This window comes from Phaethon aethereus (assembly GCF_964289735.1).
Source record: "Phaethon aethereus genome assembly, chromosome: Z".
Taxonomy (NCBI): domain Eukaryota; kingdom Metazoa; phylum Chordata; class Aves; order Phaethontiformes; family Phaethontidae; genus Phaethon; species Phaethon aethereus.
In genome coordinates, this window is record NC_138577.1 from 25,764,765 (window position 1) to 25,788,995 (window position 24,231).

The following is a 24,231-nucleotide window of genomic DNA, read 5'->3' on the forward strand; positions in this document are numbered from 1 at the left end:
AGGCTGCCTTTGTTCCTTGTAAACTGTATAAAATACTTGATTATGCTTCTATTAATTTTGTTTACCAGAAACATTAACTTTATTTTTCTCTTTGTAATTGAATAAAGACTGCAAAATCTGCAGTGATAATTAATACACGGTTGTTATGGACCAGGGAAAAGTGCCATAGAAGACCAATAACTGTTTTTAATCAGGGCTAATGATTAGCCTGTCATTGGAGCAATATTCAGTTATTGCAGTTCATTTTTAGTTACATATAAGTTGGTAGTTTGAGACAGGTCTAAGTTGCTTTTTTCAACCCATGTGTACAAGAGTAAATACTTCTAATAAAGCTAGCAAAAACACCAGCCTCCTTTAGTTTTGCAACAATGAGCTGGAAGAGAGGAATTATATGTAGCTAGTGGTAATAAACAGGCAGTACTTTTTAAATAAGTGAACTCCAATATTATTGCACTTCTTTTGAAGATGTTTATTGCTTATTGTACTGTGTATAGTTCTAATAATTTTAATTGAAACCCTTTAAGAACTCTTTGTATATTTTAATTCATTTTAGTTGATTTTCTGTAATATTTACATAGGAAATGATTTTTTTGATATATTAGCAGAAATGTGCTGTATTTTGATAAAATTCAGTTATTTTCTGTGTGCTGTTAATCTTCAAAGAAAAGAATGAGAAACATAGCTATATAATGACAGTCTTCAGTGTTTCCCTTCTAAGATGTTTTTTGTTGTTTAGTTTCTATTTTTTATTGAAAGTGCAAAATGTTCACATACATGTTCATTACTTTTAATCATGTTGTTTTTTTCACACTGCCTTTTAAAGGGAATGCATACAGACAAGTTCTAAATTACCTTGGTCTTCTACATAACTTGTATCTTTGGGAAGGGAAAAGTCCAAAAAGCAGAACTGATTCTTTACTGATCTTGGACTGATTTTGTATACATTTTTCAGTACATTTAAATTATATCACGGAGGAATTATACGTTGTTGTGTCATTTAATTTTCAGATTTTTGTATCACAGGAAAATTCTACCAAAACCTGTTTGGGCTGTGGTAGAACTATAGAAGTAGAGATTTACAGGAAAAAGTTTAGTACTTCTTGTGGAAATACTTGGCCAAAGCTTGTTTTCAGTACATAAGCAAATTAACTATCTAATAAAACATGGATTATGCTGATTTTACTCAGTAAATGTTGGAGTTTTCAGTGGATTGAAATGTGTTTGTTCCTTCAGTGTCTGTGTGTAAAGGTAAACACATGTCAAACTAGATGATTTTGCAGAGGGTGGGAGAAGGATGTCTCCTGGACTAGTCCAGCCAGGATTCAGAAGGAGAAACAATATTGGCACTTTTCATTTTGAACGCATCATAAACTGTATTTTGAATAGAATAAAATCCATCAGCAGCCTAAGTTACTCAGCATGGCAGTGAGTTGATGCAAACTCTGCTAATTCTTTCTATTCGTAATAGTTCATTAAAGAATCAGTTCAACTGATGTAACGAAAAGATGGAAGTCTCCCACATATTTATTATGTAAATATTTTTAGTGTCTTTTTTGGACTGGAGTTAAAGAAGTGTATATACTTGAAAGCATTCTATGAACACAAACATAGCAATAAACAACACACAGACTCAAACCTGTATGATTATTCTGGTTTTGTTTAGAAATACTCCCTTGTCAACAGCTACAAAGTGTTTTTATTGATCAGCATTTATTCAACATTCCAAATTTTGTATATAATTAGACTGTTTCTGAGGTTACACATGGAGAATAGATAATAAACTAATGCTCTTTAAAGGTGTGTGTAATTGCCTTACTTTCTCCATAACACCATTTTATTCTTCTGTAGTTTCTGCAGACTTTAGTACTCTTAGCAGTACACATTAGTAAAGTTTTATTTGTGTTCCTGGCTCTGCATCTTAGTGCCCCGGGGTCTGCTCGAGGCGATTTTATTGCAACACTGGGCTATTCACAATGAAGAAATACTTTTGTGAACAGCCTGGTCTTGCAATGAAATCAGCTAGTGGTTTCTCTCCTAAAGAGTTGAGTGGTCTTCATCAGATGCAAACTAAGTAGTTTCCATAGCAGAGAGGGGTGACTAAGTCAAGTATCACGGACTTGAGAGTGCTCTGATGAGACGTGCAAGGGTTATGTGGTAAAGAAAGTGAAGAGCTAGACATGGAATTTCACAGGAGAGCTAAATGCAGGTTTACACAGTTTTCTTGGAAACCACCTGACAATGTAGTAAGATGAACCGTTTAGTCTTTTTTCCATGTATATGTGGATGTGGCAAGTCAGTATCACTTATTACTTGACTTCCTCTACACTGAAAACTGATTCTGACTATACCAGGTTACAGCTCTGATGACTCTGGAGTACTAGGCCCCTCCATATTTAAGGTTTTCTGTATCTGCTTCCTTCTTGGACTTGGGGAATTTTTTCCCCCTTGTGAACTCTCTATGCATTGGACCTCAAATTTCTTCTTTCCCATTTCACAGGTATTATTTGCTAGGTAAGCCTCATTTCTGTGCAACTGAGCCTGTTGTCTCCTGCTTTATTTCATAGCTTATGTTTACTTTTTTCATCAAGCACCTGAGAATGCTGGGTCCAACTTGCACTTTTCTGACTGGAGGCACTTTTTCGGAGAGAAAATGTATTTTTGGTGTGTTTATTTCTGTTGCCTTGGATTAAATTAAATTTTGGAATGTGTCCAGAAGATTCTGTTGCAGCATCTATGAGACTACCTTGTAACTGGGGTTCCACTACACCGAACGCTGTAACTGCATTTACAAGATTGCCCTTATCTAAAAGAGTTGTTGTTACATGAAAAACTGAAGTAGCCAAAGTAAGAGAAGTGAAAACTTCTATTTAAGATCATACACTGGTCAACTGAAAAAAACCTCAGACCTAATGATGATCAGTTCAATGCCTTGCTTAGGCAATGTGCTACCTATGGGCTTGCAGCATTGATGAATTTTTGGCTGAAGTGTATAAAATTTGGCTAGAAATTGATTATTTGCTAAGGTGTCTGAATCCATCTTGGCCAGTTTCATGTGATTCTATGATTGCTCACAGTATGTAATTGGAGCCATATTTTTTCATGAACAAGGACACAATTTCAGTAAGTTTTTCCTATGACATGTATTAGAAAACAAAAACAAAAAGATCAAACAGAAGAAACATCTTTATCAAGATCTTCCTGTATTTAATTTTTGCTACTCAGTTGGATATAGCTGATTTTAGGAAACTTTTTTCAAGTTACAGTATCAAGTAATTTCTGCTCTTCTGTCATCAAGAATCATCTTTCACGGAGGCCCATCTGAATAAGTAAATTTTAAAAGTTTTTGAGTGCCTCAGAGTAGATCACTTGTTCTGAATGGTCTTGCATAGAAAGTGCTTACAGAGCACTCTGTATAGTTTTCATTTAAAAAGACAAATCTGCATCTGCCCTCTGAAAACAAATGTTGGAACATTTGTTCCAACCAGAACAAGTATATTTTCTGAAATAAAACTTTCCCCTTATTAAGGAAACTAGAAGTATTTTAGAAAATTGTTGTTTTGGGTCAGAGGCTTCCTCATGAATGCCTGATAATGCATCTAAAAAAAAGCCTATCATTAGTACAGGTTTTGGTTCTTTCTTTGGAAAACTGTGAGTCTAAGAATCTATCCTGTAAAAAGAAAAAACACAGACAAATCATGATTGCAATAACTGATCTAATTTAGATAGCTCAAAGTTAATAACTTCTGACGTTGTTCCTTTACTGCTCTTTAAGTTAAATTCGGACCTAGAGTTTCTTGAATACTTTCTCTGCAAGAATTGCTCTACCTGTGACAGAACTACAGGACTGTATCAAATAATACTGGCCCCCAGTGCCTCTGCACCATGGGAGAATCTCAGATCATGCAAGTGCTCTATTTGTGGGTTTTTCAAGGGCTTTTTGGTGTTTTTTCACTCTTCCCAAGAGGATGAATGTTAGTTGCTAAACTGCCTTCAACGTAAGACAAAAACCCAACTCTTACTTTGGATGATTGACTAGTGCCAAATGAAGGTCAAGTTCTGTCTTACAACTTGGATTTGAAAGTAAACATCCAAAAAGAAAACCTTACCTCATGCCACAGCAGGTGATTTTGGAAAAACTGAGTTTGTCTTCACTCACTCCACAGAATTGTACCTTAAGTGACATCTTGTATATTCTTACTCCATCTGAGAAATTTTAAGAGTATGTTTACATTTGTCAGGAATGAATGAACCTAATGTGCTGTTCCACTAAAGCATCGATGCATACTTACCACAGCAGAGGTCATTTAGGTAGTTCTTGCTTAGCCCATATGTGAAGATTCAGTGAAGATTCAAACAGTGAAGATTCTTTACAATTTTATAATTTTTATACTTGAACTGACAGTTGCTAAATGTTACTGTTTCCTTAAGCAAAATGATCTCCAGTGGACAGAACTATTACTGCAACCAGTTGATAGAAGCATCATTTATCTACGAGGCAGTTGGTTCTAGGCTTGGGAACCCATGTTCTAATTAATCCTCAACAAGTAAGCAATAAAATACGCTATTTAATTTCCTGTGACACGACTTCATCTGATTCTTCTTACAATTATGAAGACTAAAGAAAACTACTGATGACTGTTGGCAGGGACAGGAAGCTTTTAAAATGATGAGCTAAGAAAAAAAGCCACTGGAAACAGATAAAAATCAGTTTCACATATTTCACATCATATTGCTGTCTTTATTTTTGTTTAAGAAATTAAGCTTTCTACAGCTATCCATGCTATTCATTCAGTAGCCAGGGCTTTCAGATTACCCAGGGGAGGTGCACACAACAGTTTCTGTACAAATGTATGTTTCAATAGTGAAAATACTTTTAATTTTTAGACACATTTTGGAAAGTGATGTCTAGAGATGATATGATTACTTAACTATGTGAATCTTAAAGAGTTACTACATTCCCACCACCCCTCAGTGAGGTCGATCCCATCTCTCCAAGCAGATGTTCATCCTCAAAGACAGTTGGATGGTAATAGAAAGCAAAACTATGTTGCTGACCCCAGCTCAGCACCTCAGTATTAGTCCCTTTCTCCTCATGCCCCCCCGCCTCACGAGCAGGACTGAGAAGAAGAGCACCTGGGACCGCACAACCCTATTCCCCCCAAGACTGGGGGTGATAGATCCTCTCCTGGTTGCCCCTGGAGCTATCGCTGATCCCTGCATGAGAGAACGGCAGGTGGCCATAGTCAGAGCGTCAGACAAGCTTGGGCAGTCTCTCACTGCATCCTGGATCTGGGCCCCAGCAAGAAGTACGTTTCTCTAGCCAGTGGGTCAGGTCTCTGCACAGGATTTTGTGCATTTCAAAAGTAGGTTGCAAGTATCCCACCTGAGGGAAAAACCTACTAAGTAGCTATGGATGAATGTTACTAAGCTGTGAAAGATTCAGTTAACATGCAGCTTGTAATGGCTGAGTGAGGACAGTTCCAGCCGCTCACATTTGTATGAATACCTGATTAAAATTTTCAGAGACTGAACAAGAAGGTGCAGGAGAACGAGCATCATGTGTCGGGGCTGGCACGGATCCCCAGGGGGCTGAGAACAGCTCCCCATGGAACGTCATATGGCCGAAATAACGTAGCTTTTCTGCATGGCCTGAACTTTTGAGGATCAGGAATTGAATTTGCCATCAGGCATGGTTGGACATTGCAAATTGCTGAACTGTTTATGTTTCGGTATTGTCCAAATTAATGAAAAAACTGTGACAAAATATTCATCTCTTGGTTGCCAGACACGTGAAAATACTGATTTGGACAAACTTGTCAAGGACTCTGTCTTAATAAAGAAACGGGTAGCTGATGAACCAGACGCTCTACACAGAAATTCTCACTCAATTGCTAATGTTGATGATTTGTGATGGAAAGTTTGGAGGAAAAATCCCCACAAACCAACAAAAAGGAGGAAAAGATTTCTCCGGAATTGTAACTATGCACTGGCGAAATACATGATTTGAAAGTATTGTGCCAAGGCTCCTAACATCATAACATTTTAGCATATTTGATTGATTTTTGTCTGCAACAACTTCCACTCACAATAGAATAATCAACAACTGGTTTTGAATATGAAGAAGGTATTTTTGCTGAGAATGTTTCTGCCAGAAGTACTTCAGTTGAAAGCCATGGTTCCTCTGTTGACAAACTGAGGTTTAGTAATAAATATTGAAACAGATTTTAACATCTGGCTAGCTGACATAATACTAAGTCCTGGGAAAAATGAAATAAGAATGTAAAATTGTCCATTTACTAAGTGTAATAAGAAGTGACTGACAAGGTTGGAGCCAAAGCATGCAAGGGTTAGAAATCATGCTGAAAAGCTTCCAAACAGGTAAAATCTCCAAACAACTTTTTTCTGCTGCACTTTAATTAAAAAAGCTATGAAAATGCACTTGGTGATTTGAATAATGGGACTGCAGTAAGTGATGCGTGATGTTTTTTAACTGTAAACTATAATTATTCTATTATAGCATTAATCATGATGTGCTTATGTTTTAAGACATCTTAAGATACCAAAAGAATTTTCAGCATTAGTACTTACTGAACTTGATCTGTTTTGCAAAAATGTCTATTTTATAACACTTTCAAACAAAAGTTATAAAGAAAATGTTACTGTTTATTTGCACCAAGTTATACTCTGGTACGTTTTCAAACTTCACAATTACAAAGGTTCTATTCCTTCTACTGTCAGTGGAAGCCTATATTCTGATGCCATGAAGGAGGCTGGGAACTAGAACTGCTGGTACAGGGTGACTGTGCCCAGACCTCCTCATCTTGTCATGCAGTAGATGAGGATTAGAAACTTAATTATTTCTTGATTAGAAATAATTAAGAAATTATTTAATTATTATTAATACATACTATTAATATTAGTATAAATTATAATAACATAGAATTATTATATTAATATACTATTTTATTATAGATCTATTAGAACAATCTGTCTATAGACAGATTAGAATTATCTATAATTCTAGATTATATATTATTAGATTAGAAATAATCTAATATTTCTAGGTTAGAAATATTAGATTATATTATCTAGTACAGATTAGAAACTTTAAAAAAATTAGAGACTTAAAGTGTGCAAGTTACCATTATTCATGTTTTTTTCTGTGTCTCAGATAAGAAGAATTTCGTTGACTGATATGAGCAAAACTGGTATTATTTTTCTAATTTAAGGCAAAAGAAGTATTCTTTGAAATTCAGCATGCGAGAGCAAATTAAAGCAGCCACTTTAGCTGTGACAATACCTGGATTATTGTCCTTCAAAACAATATCCCCAAACCAAAGACTAACTACTGTTGTAATTTTTTCAGTTCCAAGCAATATTATCCAGCTGGAGATGATACTTTATGAACTCCAGTTTATCGAACCAATACATCTGATGACGGTAATTCATGTATTGCACAAAAAAAGAAAGTTTCATATCTAACGGGTAGACTGGAACTCTGTTTGTGCCCCAGAGTCAGGCACTAAAATAGAAAGGCCCAATTCTGCAGTTTCTCCACTATATGTGAATTTATTTGGCTTTAGAGGAATGAAAGTTTCATGTCCTAAATGTATTTGAACTTCTTGCCCTGCTCCTACAAACTCTGGCTGGTAGGCAGATGAAGTTCTTCCCAGTGAATTCCAGAATTTTCTATCCAACACCTTTGAACTATCTGGTTTGGGTAGGTATTTTTGAGATTTAAAAACATCTTCCATTTATGTAGAGTTACATGCTGTGACTCACAACAGGATGAACCTCACAGCAAAGGAAAAAGATTCTTTTTTTCTCCAGAAATAGCAGGGACCTTCATGAATAGTTCCAATAGCATGTCCTGCCAGAAAAATAGCAAGTAGCAGATTTCCCAGGTCAATTACATTTTTAAAAAAAGCAGCTAAATTTTAACATTTTCTTTTTCTTCTCCTACACAAACATATTCACACATACTGATTTCAAAAGTATATCATAAAACTTTTAGTGTAATATAAACTTACTAAATTGATATGTAGAATTTTATACAGCTTAAAAGAGAGTCTACTAAAAACCACTTTTGAAGAAGATATGCTTCTGTAATCCAGGTAGTGTTGTCTGGAAAACAGATACTAGATTTCACAAGTAACTGAAGAAATGCTGCCCTGAAATGATAATTGGATGCAGAAATTGTTCTCAGATCTCTCTCTTACCCGCTTTGGTACATTTTCCCAGTCTGTAAATGGTGGCAATAATCTTCCTTTGTTAATATATGCTTGGAGATTCAGAGATAAAAATACTATCTAGATACTACTGGTTGTCAGCTAAGTCCCTCATCTTATTTCAGAGTAAGTTCAAAAAGAATTGAAAGGTGAGAAAAAGCTACTCCATCTTTGATTTAAGCAATTTTATGGGGAGAAGGGGAACTTCATTATAAAACACCCTTATATAGCTGCTAATAGGACTCTCATAATTGATACGGCTATGCTAAATACAACAATCATAACTTCTTGCTGTAAAAAGCAGACACAGAAATCTCACAGCTGTTTCAGTTTGCCAATGACAGTTTATATAGAGGACTGCCATCCAGAGGCAGGAAGTTTTGAGGGGTTTCAGCTACTTATATGTAGAGTTCATCTACTAATCTCAATATAGGTAGGATTTTAAGATTTCTAGATCAAGTTTCACCTGGGAAAAACAACTTCTACTAGAGAAATTTCATGCTAGAAAAATATTTTTATAACTTTTCTGGGTAGGGATATAAAATTGGTCTCATACCTTGTGAAAAATAGGTCTTGCTAAATGCATTACATTTAATTTTTGAGATTACAGGTGTAGTGGATTAGGGATTAGTTCACAGAATTGAGAGTTTGTTTTCTGTAAGATGTTTTCCTCTACCACAGAACAGTTGTCTTAAAAAAACACAAAAAATTACTAAGGCATGTACAAACAAGAGAGTGGCTAGCTACTTGATAAAACTGAGTGGTATAATAATGGAAAGGGGGTTGAAGCAATTTCTAGCATTTGAGAAGAACTGGGAATTTGTCATGGTTTAGAATTAAGTGTACTGTCTGTGAAATGCTACAAAGTTAACATTTTCCAATTTGTCTGTGTTTGAGTTAGTTCAAGTTAGACTGAGGTGTGAATCTGACTTGCATTAAAAATTTAAAAAATCCTACTTCCACATGCAGTTTTATTCCAAAAGAAAATGTACTAAATAACTGTAGATGTAGGCAAAACATACACTGTTGTTTTCAGATCATTTCATGCCTACTCTGATGAGAAACAGCTCATACTATCAGAAGAGAGGTTTTTGGCCACGTGCAGAACTTAGCATTCATTTCTGCATGAATTTATACACTGAGTAAAATTCCCAACTGATTATGAGAGGCAGAAAAATATCCTGACCTGGAGCGCATGCCTGCGCAAAAACTGAGAAAATAAGAGTATTATCAGCAGTCAATCTGAACAGGCAGTCTACTGTGAGTAGTAGGAGAATGTCATTTGAAGATTATGCTTCTTGATTAATTCACAAGAAAAGGAATATTCATGTTGTAAAAGACACATTTGTTTCCTGTGTTCTGCCTCGCCCATCTATGCAAAACGTTGTAATTTTGGTTATAAAATAAGGCAAATATTGTAAAGTTATTGTGTATGGAAACAAACTTATGTAGCAAAAGCTATACAAATATACCAGCTTTTAGTGGCATTCTAGTACTGCTTATGAAAGAACACTCAGAAGAAAAAATGCTTTATTTTTATTTGGATCTCTTCACCAGATTGATACATGTTTATTTTAATCACTCTTATAGACTGAAAGATTAAGTTAAACATTTAAATTCATCATCTCAAATAGATAAAAAGTAGTATACTCTACGCAACTTGAATGCTTTAATGAGAACCAAAGGTGCTAGCTATGCTTAAATAATGGCAGTATTTTAAACATTTGTACCATTCACTCACAACTTTCCTCAAAGTCTCAATAAGATGCCAAAAGTACCCCAAATTCAGACTGCATTATACAATGGTTATTTTAATGTTTGGACCTTTTTTTTTCCCCTAAAAACTGTTACGAGTTTTTTTCTGGAGTTCAGTGCCTAATTGCAGAATAACGAAAACCTGACTAAAAAAACAGAACAGAGTGTGTTGTTTAGCATCCTGCAAATGTGAGTTGATATGTAAATAGCCTACACGGAAACATCTAGTCATTTGACAACCAAACTCAGCTGAGAAATGCCCACAGAAAGGCGTAGCAGTCATACACCATCCTACCGTCACATCGGTGGTTCTTCCCTGAACAACAGACCTATCGGTCTTTTCTCTTCGTTTAATGTTACTTAGAGTGTCACAGTAAGTCAAGTGAGTAACAGGTGCTACAACACCACGCAAAGAATAACTGGTGATTGAGAAAAATATTATGACAAGTGGGAAAAGCAGTTTGACATACAGGCCAATACTCTGACAGGTATAGACCTCTGAGATTAGCTGGTTTTACTGGCAGTGATGCAAATTCATTGAGCTTCTCATGTACCCACAAAAGGTTTCTCAGACACAGCTTTTTGTACACTATCTTACAGTCGTACGTAGGTTGGCAATGATATGCTTGTTATTCTACGTGCTGCTTGGCCAATACAAACTATTACTTTATATGACCTACTGAGCAATTCCAAACATTGTTTGCTACAACATTAACTGGGAAACTGGCAGTTAGGCTTTCCTTGCAGAAATACTGTTTGTTGTTAATTGCATCTTGGTAGAAGACAAGCATTGTTCCCTTCTATTATAGAATAGAAAAACAAAGAAATTGTTCATGCTTGCTGTCCTGTTTGAATTAGTTAGTAATGCTAGTCTCACTTGTTGACCAGATTCCATCAAATCCTGTTCAATGCAGTTGTAATTGAGCAAAGCATTGCTGGTTCTCTCTAACCAACGGTTTTGGCAATGACAGTAAGAATTAAAGTCTGTTAGATTCTCTTCTTGAAGAAGATAGATACATGATTATGGAAAACATCAGTGAAGTAGTTCAAAGATCTTGCAATATATGTAAAAAATAATCAAAGAATGAACCATTCCACCAACCGTAATTAGCAAACCTGCATTGACTACAGACATTCTGAGCAAAGTAGCAGTAATATAACACTTTAAATGGACATTCAAAGACCTCCTGAGATTACTAAAGAATATCTCCATTATTATAGAAACTTAACAAAAAGTATTCTTTTAAGCTTCTTATCAATTAAGAATGATGGAAAAGTGAACTCAGTTCAGGAAAGCACCTGTAATTGTCACAGAATCACAGAGTTTCTGAGGCTTGAAGGGCTCTCTAGAGATCATGCTGTCCAACTCCACCCTGCTCAAAACAAGGCCAACTAGAGTAGGTTACTCAGGCCAGGTTTTGAGTGTCTCCAGGAATAAAGACTCCACAACTTCTTTGGGCAACCAATCCCAGCAGTCAACTGCCCTCAAAGAAAGCAAAAGGTTTTTTTTCTTACGATTAAATGAAATTTCCTGTATTTCAATTTGTGCCCATTGCCTCTTGTCCCGTCACTGGACACCACCGAGGAGAGTCTGGCTGTCTTGTTTACACTCTCCCACCTGGTACTTACTCACACTTATAAGAAGTCTCCTGTGCTGGGGAGCCCAGCACTGGACACAGCATTCCAGATGTCACCTCACCAGTGCTGAGTAGAGGGCAAGGATCACCTTCCTCAACCTGCGGGTGATGCTTTTGCAAATGCAGCCCAGGGGGCTGTTGGCCTTCTTTGCAACAAGGGCGCATTGCTTGCTCATGTTAAACTTGTTAAACAGGATTGCCAGGTCCTTTTCTGCCAGCTGGCTTTCCAGACAGTTGGCCTCCAGCATGTACTGGTGCATGAGATTATTCCTGCCCAGGACTGCATTTCCATGCTCAACAACATGAGATGCCTGTCTGCCCATTTCTCCAGTCTTTCGAGGTCCCTCTGAGTGGTAGTATGTACACCCCAATGTTTCAGCTGCTCCTCTGAATTCTGTATCATCTGCAAACCAGCTGAGATTGCACTATGTCCCACTGTCCAGGTCATTAATGAAGATACAATGACGGTATAACTGTATTGGACCCAATATTGATCCTGGGGTACATTACTATTGGCTCATTGCCAGATGCACTTTGTCCTACTGATCCCAACCCTTTAAGCAGGGCAGTTCAGCCAGCTTCCAATGCACGTGATGGCCCACTCATCTCATCTGTACTTCATCAGTTTGTCTATGACGATGTTAGGGGACACGGCCACAAAAGCCTTGCTAAAAGAACACTATTCGCTGCTCTCCTCTTGTTCATGGACCCAGTCATTTCACTGTACAAGGCTATCAGGTGGCCAGGCACAACTTTCTCTTCATAAATCCATGCTCACAACTCCAAATCATCTTCTTGTCCTTAGCATGTCTGAAAATGGCTTCCAGGAGGATTTGCTCTGTCACTTTCCCAGGGATCGAGGCGAGACCTGTAGTTTTCCAGATGCTCCATCTGGAATCTAGCCGTGACATTCACTTCCCCCAAACACTACAACCTTTTAAAGATAATTAATTGTAGTCTCACAGTGACATTGGCTAGATTCTTCAACAGTCACAGGAACATCCCATCAGGTCCCATGGACTTGTGTGCATACAATTCATTTAACCTGAGTCTCTCTGCCAAGGGTATGTCTTCCTTTCTCCAGACTTTCTCACTGGTCTCAGGGGCTTGGGATTTCCAGAGGCAAGTTTTACCATGACCCAGAAGTTGTTGAATCTGAAGTTAAATTTTACTTTTTATAAATTGCATAAAACTTAGAACTATTTGATTTTATATCAGATAGATATGCTCTGTGGATAACATCCTTTTGGAAGTCTTTAAGGCTTGAGCTAAAGAAGACTAGTGAATGCTTTCTAATGTTCCTGTCTTTATCTTACCTCATTTGATTTCCATTCCCTGCCCCTGGAAGTGCAGCAAGTACCACACCGATGTCCACCTGTAACAGACCACCCACTGCGTACTCTAAAGGTGACTTCTTTTAAGGAAAAAATACTTTTTCCTGATCTTCTAAAATAGGTTTTACTGTAACTTCCTTCTGAATTGACAGTATTTTGCTACTGGCACTTGCAGTTAACATTTCCCAGTAAATGCTTTTTAAACCTTGTGGAAAGATCAGGAAATACAATCTTAGACTAAACTTTAATGGTTGCTTTCATTTAAAAACTTTACCATTTTACATGTAGGTAACGTGGAATTTAAGTTTCATGATCTTTTTATGTATTGCTGCTGGTTTTCAGAATCTACAAAGAAAAGGGAATGATGCAGGTTTAGGGGAAGATTATTTTCTATACACAGGAAAAACTCAGCTGATTAATGAAGCAGAAAAGATATGCTGTTGTAAGGGCAAGCAAATGCTCCTTATTCTGAGATTTTCTCTGTACCTCTAAAAAAACCCATTCTCTGTTTTCAGAAATGATTCCTTCTTTGTTCTCCTGAACACGCATCTTGTTGATGCATGGATGGCTTATCATTAATAATTTGCCTTCACAATGTCTGAAAACTGTGCTCAATGAATTGCAAAGTCCCCCTCAGTCTAATTTCTGGAGCAGCTTTGAAGGAAATTGAAAGAATTTTCAGTCACAATTGTTGCTGATAAATCAGTTCTCTCTGAAGCATAGTTTACACCTGTTTTTACATATGAAGAATAGGAATTTTTAAGTAATAACTTTGTTCTTCCAGAAAGGTGTTAACGCATATTTTTGAGAATTTAATGCAATGACCGTAAAGCTGTTTTCCCAGGCACCCCATCAACTCTGGGTAACTGCACAATTGCAAAGGGCTTTCTGAAATCATGGTTAGAGTTCCAGGACTGGAGATCAGTCAAAATCTGTTGTGTGGATTGTCAGGAGACTGATGCTGGGATCCCCAGCTGGGAGAAGCTGAAGGATTTCTGCACTGCAGGCATGGAATGCCTTGGTCTTTGCTAGTTAACCTGACGTCATTGCCTGTACAGGCAAGGTGAAGGTAAAATGAAAGAATTTATTTACTGAATCTAAGTGCACCAATACAGTTGCTAAAAAGCATAAAAAAAGGTCAGCAAAACTGAAAAGAAGCTCCTACATGTATTAATCCACTTAGGTCACAGCTGAAGTTTTCTCCTAGCCTACAGCAACAAAGATGTTAATGCAGGTCGGTTAACTGTTGATGAGAGAGATGATGTTAGGCCACTGCTTGTACATCGATTCTCTTTCTGCATGTGTACCCATTTTATTAAACTTTTTTTCTCAGTAGCTCTGTTTTTTATTACAGGAGATGGAGTAACTCTTAAAATCTTTTAAATTTTGAACAGTTTGGCTAAAGTAGTCATTGTTTGCTTCTGGCAGTTTAATGGCAGCCTGTGTGAACCAATGCTTTCAGCATTGTGTTTTGGGTTTTTTTTCTTGTTATTATTCTGAAATCCAAATTAATTTATTTACTGGTATTATTTTCCAAGCTCGTTTTGTCCTATGGCAGGAACTGACAACTACACAATTTAAGCAGGTTTTTTTGGTAAGCAGAGCAGTAGCTCAGAATTTCTGTTAAAAGCTTTACCTGAAGGAGGGTATCCCAGTCAGTTCTGACATCACAGAACTTTTCTGTGAATTTTAGAGCTCATTTTTCCAATACCCTCCACTGAGAGACGTGAGGAGAAAGGATGAGAATGTTCAAAGCAGTAATAGCTTCTACACCTCTGCTAACCATCTTTGGATGAGACATATCAGTAAAAACACAGGAAATCTTTAGATAATGTTCCTATAGACACAATAATCATACCAGAGTTTAATTTTGCACAATATATAACAAAAGATTTTCCAGTTAAAGTTCTCTGAATTTAGGCTAATTAAAAGCTACCAGGATGGCTGAAAGAAAGGATTTAACTTCAATCTCAGATCTAGTACTTTTGGAATATGGATTTAATTTAGAAAAAGAATTTGAGTGCACCGATTCTCGTTTTGAAATAAGTACTACATGAAACATATGCATAGGCATTTTAAAAGGAAATAAATTCCTTGGAATTACAAAAAGTTCTGTAACATACTAAGCATCTATAAAGGAAGCACTACCCAGACTTACCTATGGAGAGTCCGTAGCAACTGACCTACTTGCTCAGGGAAGTATCACAAATTTGCAATCGTTTTCAGCCCAGATAGCTTCAAAAATACTTCACTCCCTTCTCAGTTCAGGTTTGGGGCATGGAAAGCCTTTGAAAGGTAAAATACTCATGTCTGAAACCCTAAATCTTTCAGTGCCAAGAGGCACAGTTTACCACCAAAGAAAGATGGCAGTTAGATCCTTTGCAGTGATCACCCACATGCACAGTACTCGGTCTCATTTTCTCCAATTAATTTATTTTTTAAAGAGAACGTGAACCGTAACTCCAGGTAAAATGAATTTAATTGGGACAGATTCCCAGTCAAGTTGTAACCTAAGCCATTAACAACTGGCTCCATTACCACCCCTTCCTGTTTAAAGCTAGAGCGTTTTCAACGCTTTATTCCCAGGGTAATTCAGCTGCCCCTTACTGAACCTGGCTACCAGAAGAGCCTCGAATTGGGAAATCCCCGTTTTTTCTTCCATTTCGTGTCGGCAAGTTTTCATTGGCGGGCGGAGCGCCGGGTGGGTGTCGGGCCCGACCGGTTCACGACCCCCGACAAGCCAAGTTTCGCACCGAGGGGCGGCGGGACGGCGGCTTCGCGCCGCGTACCCTCCCGCGCTGCCGAAGGGGAAGGGGGCCGGCCGGCGCGGGGCCTCCACGCGAGGGGGAACGCTCGAGCCGCCGCTAGGCGGAGGGCTTGCTGCTTCCCGCGCGCCGCTTCCCCTTCCCTCCCCCCGCCTCGCACCCGCCTGCGCAGGTCCAGCGGCAGCGCGCGCCCAGCGCGCAGTCTCTGCGTTTAACAGAGGACGGGACGGGACGGGACGACGCGGCCGTTAACGACCCCGCACTGGCAACGGCAGCCCGGCCGGTTCTTTGGGAAGCGAGGGTCTTGCCCTCGCGGCCGCCGCTCCCCCAGCAGCCCCGAGCTGGCAGGGGCCGAACGTCTGCCCGCCCATAAACTCCGCCAGGGAGCGGTCGAGTCTGCCGCTAGAGCGCCCGCGCGCTAGGACGCTCTGGCAAGCACCGCGCGCTCCTCTCTGTCGTCAGGCCCGCCTCTCCGGCTGTGTGTGGCACCGCCGCGAGTGGAGCGGTCGTGCAGGCTCCGCCATGATGAACAGCGGAGGGATAGGGGTGCCGCTGGGCTTCCCCTTGGGCCCCACGTCTGTCATCCAGGTCACGAACCTGTCGTCGGCAGTGACCAGTGAGCAGATGCGAACTCTTTTCGGCTTCCTGGGAGATATCGAGGAGTTGCGCCTCTATCCCCCGGAGTAAGTGGGGACTGCGCCGGCCGCCGGAGCGATAGAGACTTGGGAGGAGGAAGAGGCCTAGAGGGTCCGGGGGGGGGGGGGAAGGGAGGGAAAGAGGGAGAAGGCCCTACGTCCCATCTTGGTTGTGGGCACCAGAACTTCCCGCATGGGGAGGGGGTCACGTGGTTCCACCCCTTTGTATGGCAAGAACGGTAGCGGACAGGAGCTTCGCCCGGACTTAAGATGGCGGCCCCGGCCCAGAGGGAGGGAGCAGCCGTGGCATCTCCGGCGCGGCGAGCTTTGCGGTCTCGTGGCGGGGGCCGCCTGCTGTGGGGTGCTGGCACCAATCACAGGCAAAGGCATGGCGAGCAGCGTATGCTTCTGCCAAGGCTGCCCCGGCGCGGGTCTTTTCCCCCCCTTTTCCTGAAAACCTTTCTGTGGCCCACCTTTCTGTTTGCTCAGATTGAGTGGAGGGGGGGTAGGGCGAGAGAGCCCCAGGCCCGACGCCCGCCCGGCTGGCTTGGCAGGCCGCGCTGCCCGGCCGGTGCGTGCCGCTGGGACTAACTCTTCCCCTCCCCGTTCTCCCCTCCCCCACCTCCCCCACTTCCCCCACCTCCCCCACTTCCCCCACCTCCCCCTTTTCCCCCACCCCCACCCCACCCCCGGGAAAAGGCTGCTCGAACAGAAGCCAAAATAGCTCTTCACAGAGGGAGGGAACCTGCCCTGCCTTGTGATCTGAAATGCCCGTCATAAGACGTGTGTGCAATAAATGAAAGTTAATAACGGACATTACACATTTCTCTGAATTGTAGCTGTTCTCATGATGTCAGCTGCATGCGAGGGATGCACTTAGATGGGAGATAATATTGTTATTTTGCAAACCTCAGTGTTTCTCCCAGGCGGATGGTGATTGACAGAGCAGGAGATGAAAATAAATATTTTTTTCTTAACGCATCTGTTGTACTAGGAAGTGAATGACAGGCGTGTGCTTTCAAACCATTTACCTTTTCATTTTTTCTTACAAATATTAAATAGGAATAGTGCAATGGGGAGGGAGTAATTCGCACCCAGATACTTTAATTTTAGTACAAAGATGACGTTCAGACGAATAAAATTTCCATTTTTAAAACTAACCTGTGAAAAAGTTGGTATTTATCCATTTCTATATGTTACTACACTACATCTGAGTAGCTTTGAATGGGGACCATTCAGAAAAATTAAATATGATTTATGTATGTGTATAAAGCATATGTAATAGGCATCCATTCATGTAGAGATAGGCTTAAAACAGCCTTACTGAGTTTTAAACACTCTTTAATAAATTTATGGTTGTTTTTACACGGTTTTCTGGAGTTTTACTTTTGGATGTATTCCACATTGTTTCTTAATACACTTCAGTTTTCTCCTGATCAAATATATTATTTGTTATAGCTGTTGCTCCTATTTTTCACTAAGTTATGTAACAGATTTTAAGGCAAATAGATACTTTCTCGACATTCATATGCAAATCATGTTTGTGCCTATATATAAAATTTTGCTGGTGCATCTATACACCTAAAATAGTAAAATCCCATAAAACGGTAGTAGGGTTTAATTTGGGAGTTTCAAGGTTATAATGCTGTAAACATCACTTCTAAATGATCAGTTTAGTTTTCAGAGATGGGATAAGGAATTGTGATTACTTATTTTGCTCTTGGTTTTATTTACAGTTTTTATGCATAACTTTAAGATGGGTTTTCTTGCCTAATAGTTGCCTAATTGATATGACTTTCAGATTAGTACCTTGGAAAAACAAATAACTATGTACTCTAATGCCCTCCTTATGAAACAGAAAAAGACATGCTTTCTATTGACTGAAAATGCATTTGAATAATATGATAAATTCAGAAAATGGAGTTTCATTGATGAGTGCATGGGAAGCAAAGGCATCCCAAGCAAAAAGATGCTACAATAGATGTCTGCAATTTGTGAAAATTATTTTCTGCTACTGCTTTTTCCTTAAATATTTAATGATTTAAGGCCTAGATTTTTATAAAATCAATTATTTCTATTACTTAAATTAAAAGGGAAATTTGCTTCCAAAATGTGGAGAGGAAGAGAGAAACCATCTCAGTTTTTTAACACGTTAAATAAATACAGACTCTTTAAGATGACTCCTCAGTATTCCCAGTAACCTTCCTGAACCCAGTGACTTTTCCCAGTAATATCTTAAGGCTGTGTTTTTAAAGTAGCAGTTTCTGTTAGGGTCCTTTATTTTGTATCTTAAATTGATTGGGAAGACTTTTTTAATGAATGTTGCATTAAGTTGTGCTATGCTTTTTGGTAGTTTGTCACTTCATTTTTTTTATCTTCATTGATCAAAGTCCTTCAGTTTCTTCAGTCACTGCTAATCAGACACCCTGTTAAGAAGAATGGAGTTCATACCTGCAGTGTTCCTGAAAGGCTGGTTCTCTGTGGGGAGGTTTGTGTCCTGTATATTAGAGGCAGTCACACTTTATGCAGATGACAGTAAATGTTACTTTGTTACTACTTTTACATTCCAAAGAAGCTTATGTGAACTGCGAGTAGTCCACCTTCAGACTTAGTGTTGAGGGCATTGGAAACTCTTGGCAGTGAAGAAGTTGTTTCCATATGTTCATCATCCCAATTTTAGCTACTTGTCAGTGAGGCTTCATTTGCACTGCAAGCAGTAGTTCTTTTAATTGAAAAACCGTTAACATGAACCATCTTTCAGTGGGTTAGAGCTGCTTGGTAGTGGTGCCTGTTTTTTTCATTTTAAAACTTTGTTTTTATTTAAAAATAAAATTTATTTCTTTTCTTACAAGAAAATGTCAGCTTTTCCTTGATTGTACAACTATATACTGTTCTGCTCTCTGGAAGGCTTTCCATTGAAATTTTAATCTTAAAAATTGAAAGCACCTATTTGTGGGCCTTGAATAACATCAGTAAGCAAGTGTAGGTTATGTTGAGGTGGGAAAAGGGTTTGTTGGGGTTTTTTTTTAATCCACTCATTTCACTCTTAATTTGTGTTTGATTATCATATCTTAGAGACCAGCAGAGTTTATCTTTTATTATGCTTGTCCGTTTGCTGTATTGGTTTAACCTTCTTGGTCACTGGTGTCAAAAATTTGCACAAGAAACTTAAGATTTCATGAGACTTTTTAACCCTTTCCTTGTAAGACTTGTCTCTTAAAGACTGCTATGGGTGGCTTTCAGTGCTCAAAGACCCCATTTTATTCCACTTTGTTACCTAGCTTTTTGGTCATCTCTTCTTCCCTGTCCCATAAACAGAGTTCTAACCTTGAAAAGAAGGATAGTCAGAGACCCTTTGACAATTTGCCTTTTTTTTCATCCCAACCAGCTTTATATGAAGTATGCTCAGAAATGAAGCAAGAGGTGATTGTAAAATCCTTTCAGAATAAATGATTTCTATGTTGTTTGGTTTCTTAATTTCCTTGTATGTGTAGTATTTCCCCTTTTGCTTATGTCTTGAGGAGAGCAGGATGACCGAATTGCAGGTTTCTAATTTTATCACATGACTTCTGCTTTCTTCCTGAAGCTAAAGACTTAAATATTGTAAAGAAAGTTTATACGTTTACATGAAAATAACGTGGCAAATTATGGTTAGATAGGATGAAAAAGTCAAGAAGAACAGAAAATAGTACTACAACCACAGCCTGTGTAAGAGAATTGGTTTATGTACTAGGAGTTGTTACTACACCAGGGCAGGCCTTCATGTGGATTTGCTACTTCTATGTAGAGGAGGATGCCTTTAGTGGGCCTTTGCTGTCAGCTACAGTCATACTTCGTCACAAAATCTGAGGAAAAATCCTGAAGTTTTGAATATCCCTGTATGGTCCTGATTGGTTAGAGATCTGAATTCCCATGTTGGGAAAGGAGAATTGCTGTCACTGTTAAACAAGAACTTCTTAGTTCACCATTTGCAAAATCTTCAGTGCTTACTGAGTTTTCTCAAGTGGGAATACACAGAGGACATTAAGGAGGTAGGAAGGAGACTCCTGCAAGCCTGCATGTGCAAAAGGTCTCCAAGAAACCATACACGTGATCATGCTGATATTTGAATATGCAAGAGCATGAGAGGGTATACTGTGTTCCCTGCTCTGTAGAATGTTCCCTAAAACGTTTGTCTCTTATGTGTTGCTTTTAACAGCCTAAAGTTACTTATATTTAAATTTACAAAATGTGTTCAAGAAAGTATTAATTTGCTACCTTTCTGTTGACTGTTTAAATAGACTTTTGTGAGAAAATGAAGCATAGCTTCTTTTTGTCATGATTCTGAACAAGACTTGAGACCAGTTTTTATAGATCACTTTCAGTTTGCAGTACAGTTGAAATCTGAAGCTGGTTTGTAGGGTTGACAGGTCTTTTGCCTTTGGTATGTACTCCAGTACGCCCACCACTCATATGGCTTAGAGTTGTTTTTTGGCTTACTAGGAGACCAGTGATGTCTGTAATCAGATTGTTAGTCCCAGTCATGCTTTTGTGTTACACTTGTCACCCAGTTGAAGTCTCTGTTTTAGAGAAGCCTTCAAAATTATGTTTGTAGCAATAAGCCTTCAAATGTGGCTGTACGAGGATTTTTGAACAGTTAAATGTTGAAAAGCTTTGTTGAGCAACAGTTGGATTTTTGCAGAATGAGTTGTTTGAAAGCAGGGAGGCACAAACTGTCTGCTTTAGGTGTTGAAGGCCCTGCTGTGTAATACTGTTTGCTTCTGGATGGTCTGTAGTGGTCTTGGGAGGCTAGAATACACAAGTGTTTCTTAGACATTGTCATATCCTGCAGTGACTCCAGTATAGATGAGGCCTTTGAGATAAAACACACAGAGCCTTATTTAAATGTGATTTGCACAATTACTCCATAACATCTTATTTTTATAAATTATAAATTTCTGTTGTCTTCACCACCACCACCACCCTGACAAAATTCAGATCCTTAGAGGAATGTTTTGTAGCCTTTTATTTGATTTTTCACTGTAACTTTCTCAAGAGGTCATTCTTATGAAATGTTTTTAGTTGGTTGTTATTCTGTTGGAGGTGGATGTTACTGTCTCCCTACAAAGGAAAACAAAAATGGCAGAACTGTCTGAATACTATTTAGATATCTATTTCCTTTTTAAGTTTGCTTGCTTTCCTGAAGAAACTGGATTATAGTAACTTTGAATCAGAGATGTAGGACTTGCTTTTTTGGATTGGTGCTTTGTAGCCTTGGGAAGAAGACTATGACTCTATCTCAATTCAGCCTCAGAACAGGTTAGCAGAAGAAAATGAAACAAAAGGAATTAGAATCTCTTATGTTTTAAGAAAAACTCTCAAGAAGCCTGCTGGGAGGTTTAGGAGGCCCACATTGTAAAAGGAGAAGGCTTAACCACTGTGAAACCTTTTAGAATTTTAGGTCTTTTGGATCTTAGTAATCTCCCTTGATGTAGATGCAGCATTGATACGTTTTCTGCAGTGGTGGTCATCTTAGAGAGAATTTCTCCTCTGTAACCTTCAGAAAACACTTTGTACCAAGACTTTATTTTACAGCCTTGTTTGTGGCAGTGTTCTGATGTTAATATTTTTTAACATAATTTCTGTATAGGTTTTATGATTGAAATCCAGGAAATACAGGAGGAGAGAATATTGTAAAAAATACACTCGTCAGACCTGGCTCTATAGATGTTGAAATTTATAAGGATTATTTATCGGGCCTGGAACAGAATTATGGTCTTGAGTTAGCAACAAAAAAAGGAAAAAAACAGGAGATGTTAGAAATCTTCAATAGTCTGGACCACAGAATCTTCAGTGGAGGCTTCAGCCATTTCAGTTGTAACATTGGAATGTGTATTTAAAAACAAACAAACCAACCCCCCAAAATAACAACGAAACCCAAAGCACCCTCTCCTCCCAACTCACACACAGAGATCCTTTTCCACTTTACTCCCAACAAACCAAAACAAAGAAAAAAAAAACCTGTGGCCATTAAAAAAAATGTGTGCAGTCAGTGAAGTCTGAATATGTAAAATTAAAAGTTGAATGCAAACATTTTTGCTGAGTCATAGCTTGCTGTCACCTCTGATGTTGGAAACTGTTCTGAACGAAGACCGTATAGGTGGGTTAGAAGCCATTCTATACAATTATTTCCTTCCTGAATGTGGAAACTTAAAACAGTGGAAACATTGGCCACTACAAAGAAAATAAATGGGTAAAAGAAATGTAGCCATTTTGCAATGTTTTTCTAAATTGCGTAGGGTTGATTTTCATATTTATGTCTGTTCTAGTCCCTGTTTATTTTTGCCTCCCTGGTGTATCTGTTTTCACAGAATTTTCATAGAATCATTAAGGTTGGAAAAGACCTTTTAAGGTCATCAAGTCCCACTGTCAGCCCAACACCATGCCCACTAAACCATCTCCTAAGTGCCACATCCACATGTCTTTTGAATACTTCCAGTGATGGTGACTCCACCACTTCCATGGGCAGCCTGTTCCAATGTTTGACCACTCTCTCAGTGAAGAAATTTTTCTTAATATCCAATCTAAACCTCTCCTGGTGCAACTCGAGGCCATTTCCTCTCGTTCTATCGCTGGTTATGTGGGAGAAGAGACCAACACCCACCTCACCACAACCCCCTTTCAAGTAGTTGTAGAGAGCGGCAAGGTCTCCCCTCAGCCTTCTCTTCTCCAGACTGAACAACCCCAGTTCCCTCAGCTGTTCCTCATAAGATTTGTGCTCCAGACCCCTCACCAGCTTTGTTGCCCTTCTCTGGTCATGCTCCAGCAACTCAATATCCCTCTTATAGTGAGGGACCCAAAACTGAACACAGGGTTTGAAGTGTGGCCTCACCAGTGCTGAGTACAGGGGCACAATCACTTCCCTACTTCTGCTGGCCACACTATTGCTGATACAGGCTAGGATGCTGTTGGCCTTCTTGGCCACCTGGGCACACTGCTGGCTCATGTTCAGCCGGCTGTCAACCAGCACCCCCAGGTCCTTTTCTGCCGGGCAGCTCTCCAGCCACTCTTCTCCAAGCCTGTAGTGTTGCATGCGGTTATTGGCTGGCTCTCTAGATATTTTACCAAGGTCTTACCTTTCTGGTAACCAGAAACATACCAGTCTGTCTGCCTCATACCAAGTTCTTGGTTCCTTTATGCAATTAATATGATGAAATAATGTGTCAAAAACTTCTGGTCTTGTATTTAAAATCTAAAGTATAATTAATGCCATAGAACAACTTTGGGAGTACCTGCTTGGAATTTGAGGGACTACAGGGTTGGTTGGGCTAAACTTGAACTGCTTCTGGTACTTCCAGAAAGTTGACAAGTGTTTCAGTTGAGGGATGGTCAGGATGAGACAGTTTAGGCAGTATAGTTTCCAAGAGTTACTGCTTTGCTAGAAGAGAGATGGTCTTTTCAAATGGAAATTGCTGATGTTCCAGTGATCCCCTATTGCATTCTCTCTTTGAAGATTTCACCTGTACTTCCTTCATACAAAGAAATAAACTCCTTCTATAAAAGTTACAAACCTTCACTAGGGAGTACATTTTTTTTAAAGCAGACTTCTTTGATTTTAATCAAGATTACAGTGTTTACACGTTGTGCTTTCTGCCATCTCTGTTGGTATACTTTTTAATGGAAAAGCAAATTACAAATTGTCTTTATTCTTCTAGCCGAATAGTGAATTCCTTCTACCTCCTCCAGTGTTATCTCATACTACACTATGCCAAACTAAGGCAGATGATAAAAGGATTGTTATTACATATAGTGAACTAAGATGTAACATTTGAAAGAACTCTCAAGAACTGCTTTTTTCTTAATAAGAATTAATGAACATGCTTTCATGAAGACCTAAG

General features: G+C 39.0%; 1 protein-coding gene across 1 annotated transcript in view; it reads left to right on the forward strand.

Annotated features, from left to right (window-relative positions):
* Positions 1-16,241: 16,241 nt before the first annotated feature.
* The window catches only part of SREK1 (splicing regulatory glutamic acid and lysine rich protein 1), a gene marked incomplete at both ends in the record, with an annotated part of 32,731 nt that continues 24,741 nt past the window's right edge, over positions 16,242-24,231 (forward strand). The window contains one exon of the mRNA XM_082013641.1: positions 16,242-16,402. Coding sequence (XP_081869767.1) covers positions 16,242-16,402 — 161 coding nt within the window. The remainder of the gene's footprint in view (positions 16,403-24,231) is intronic.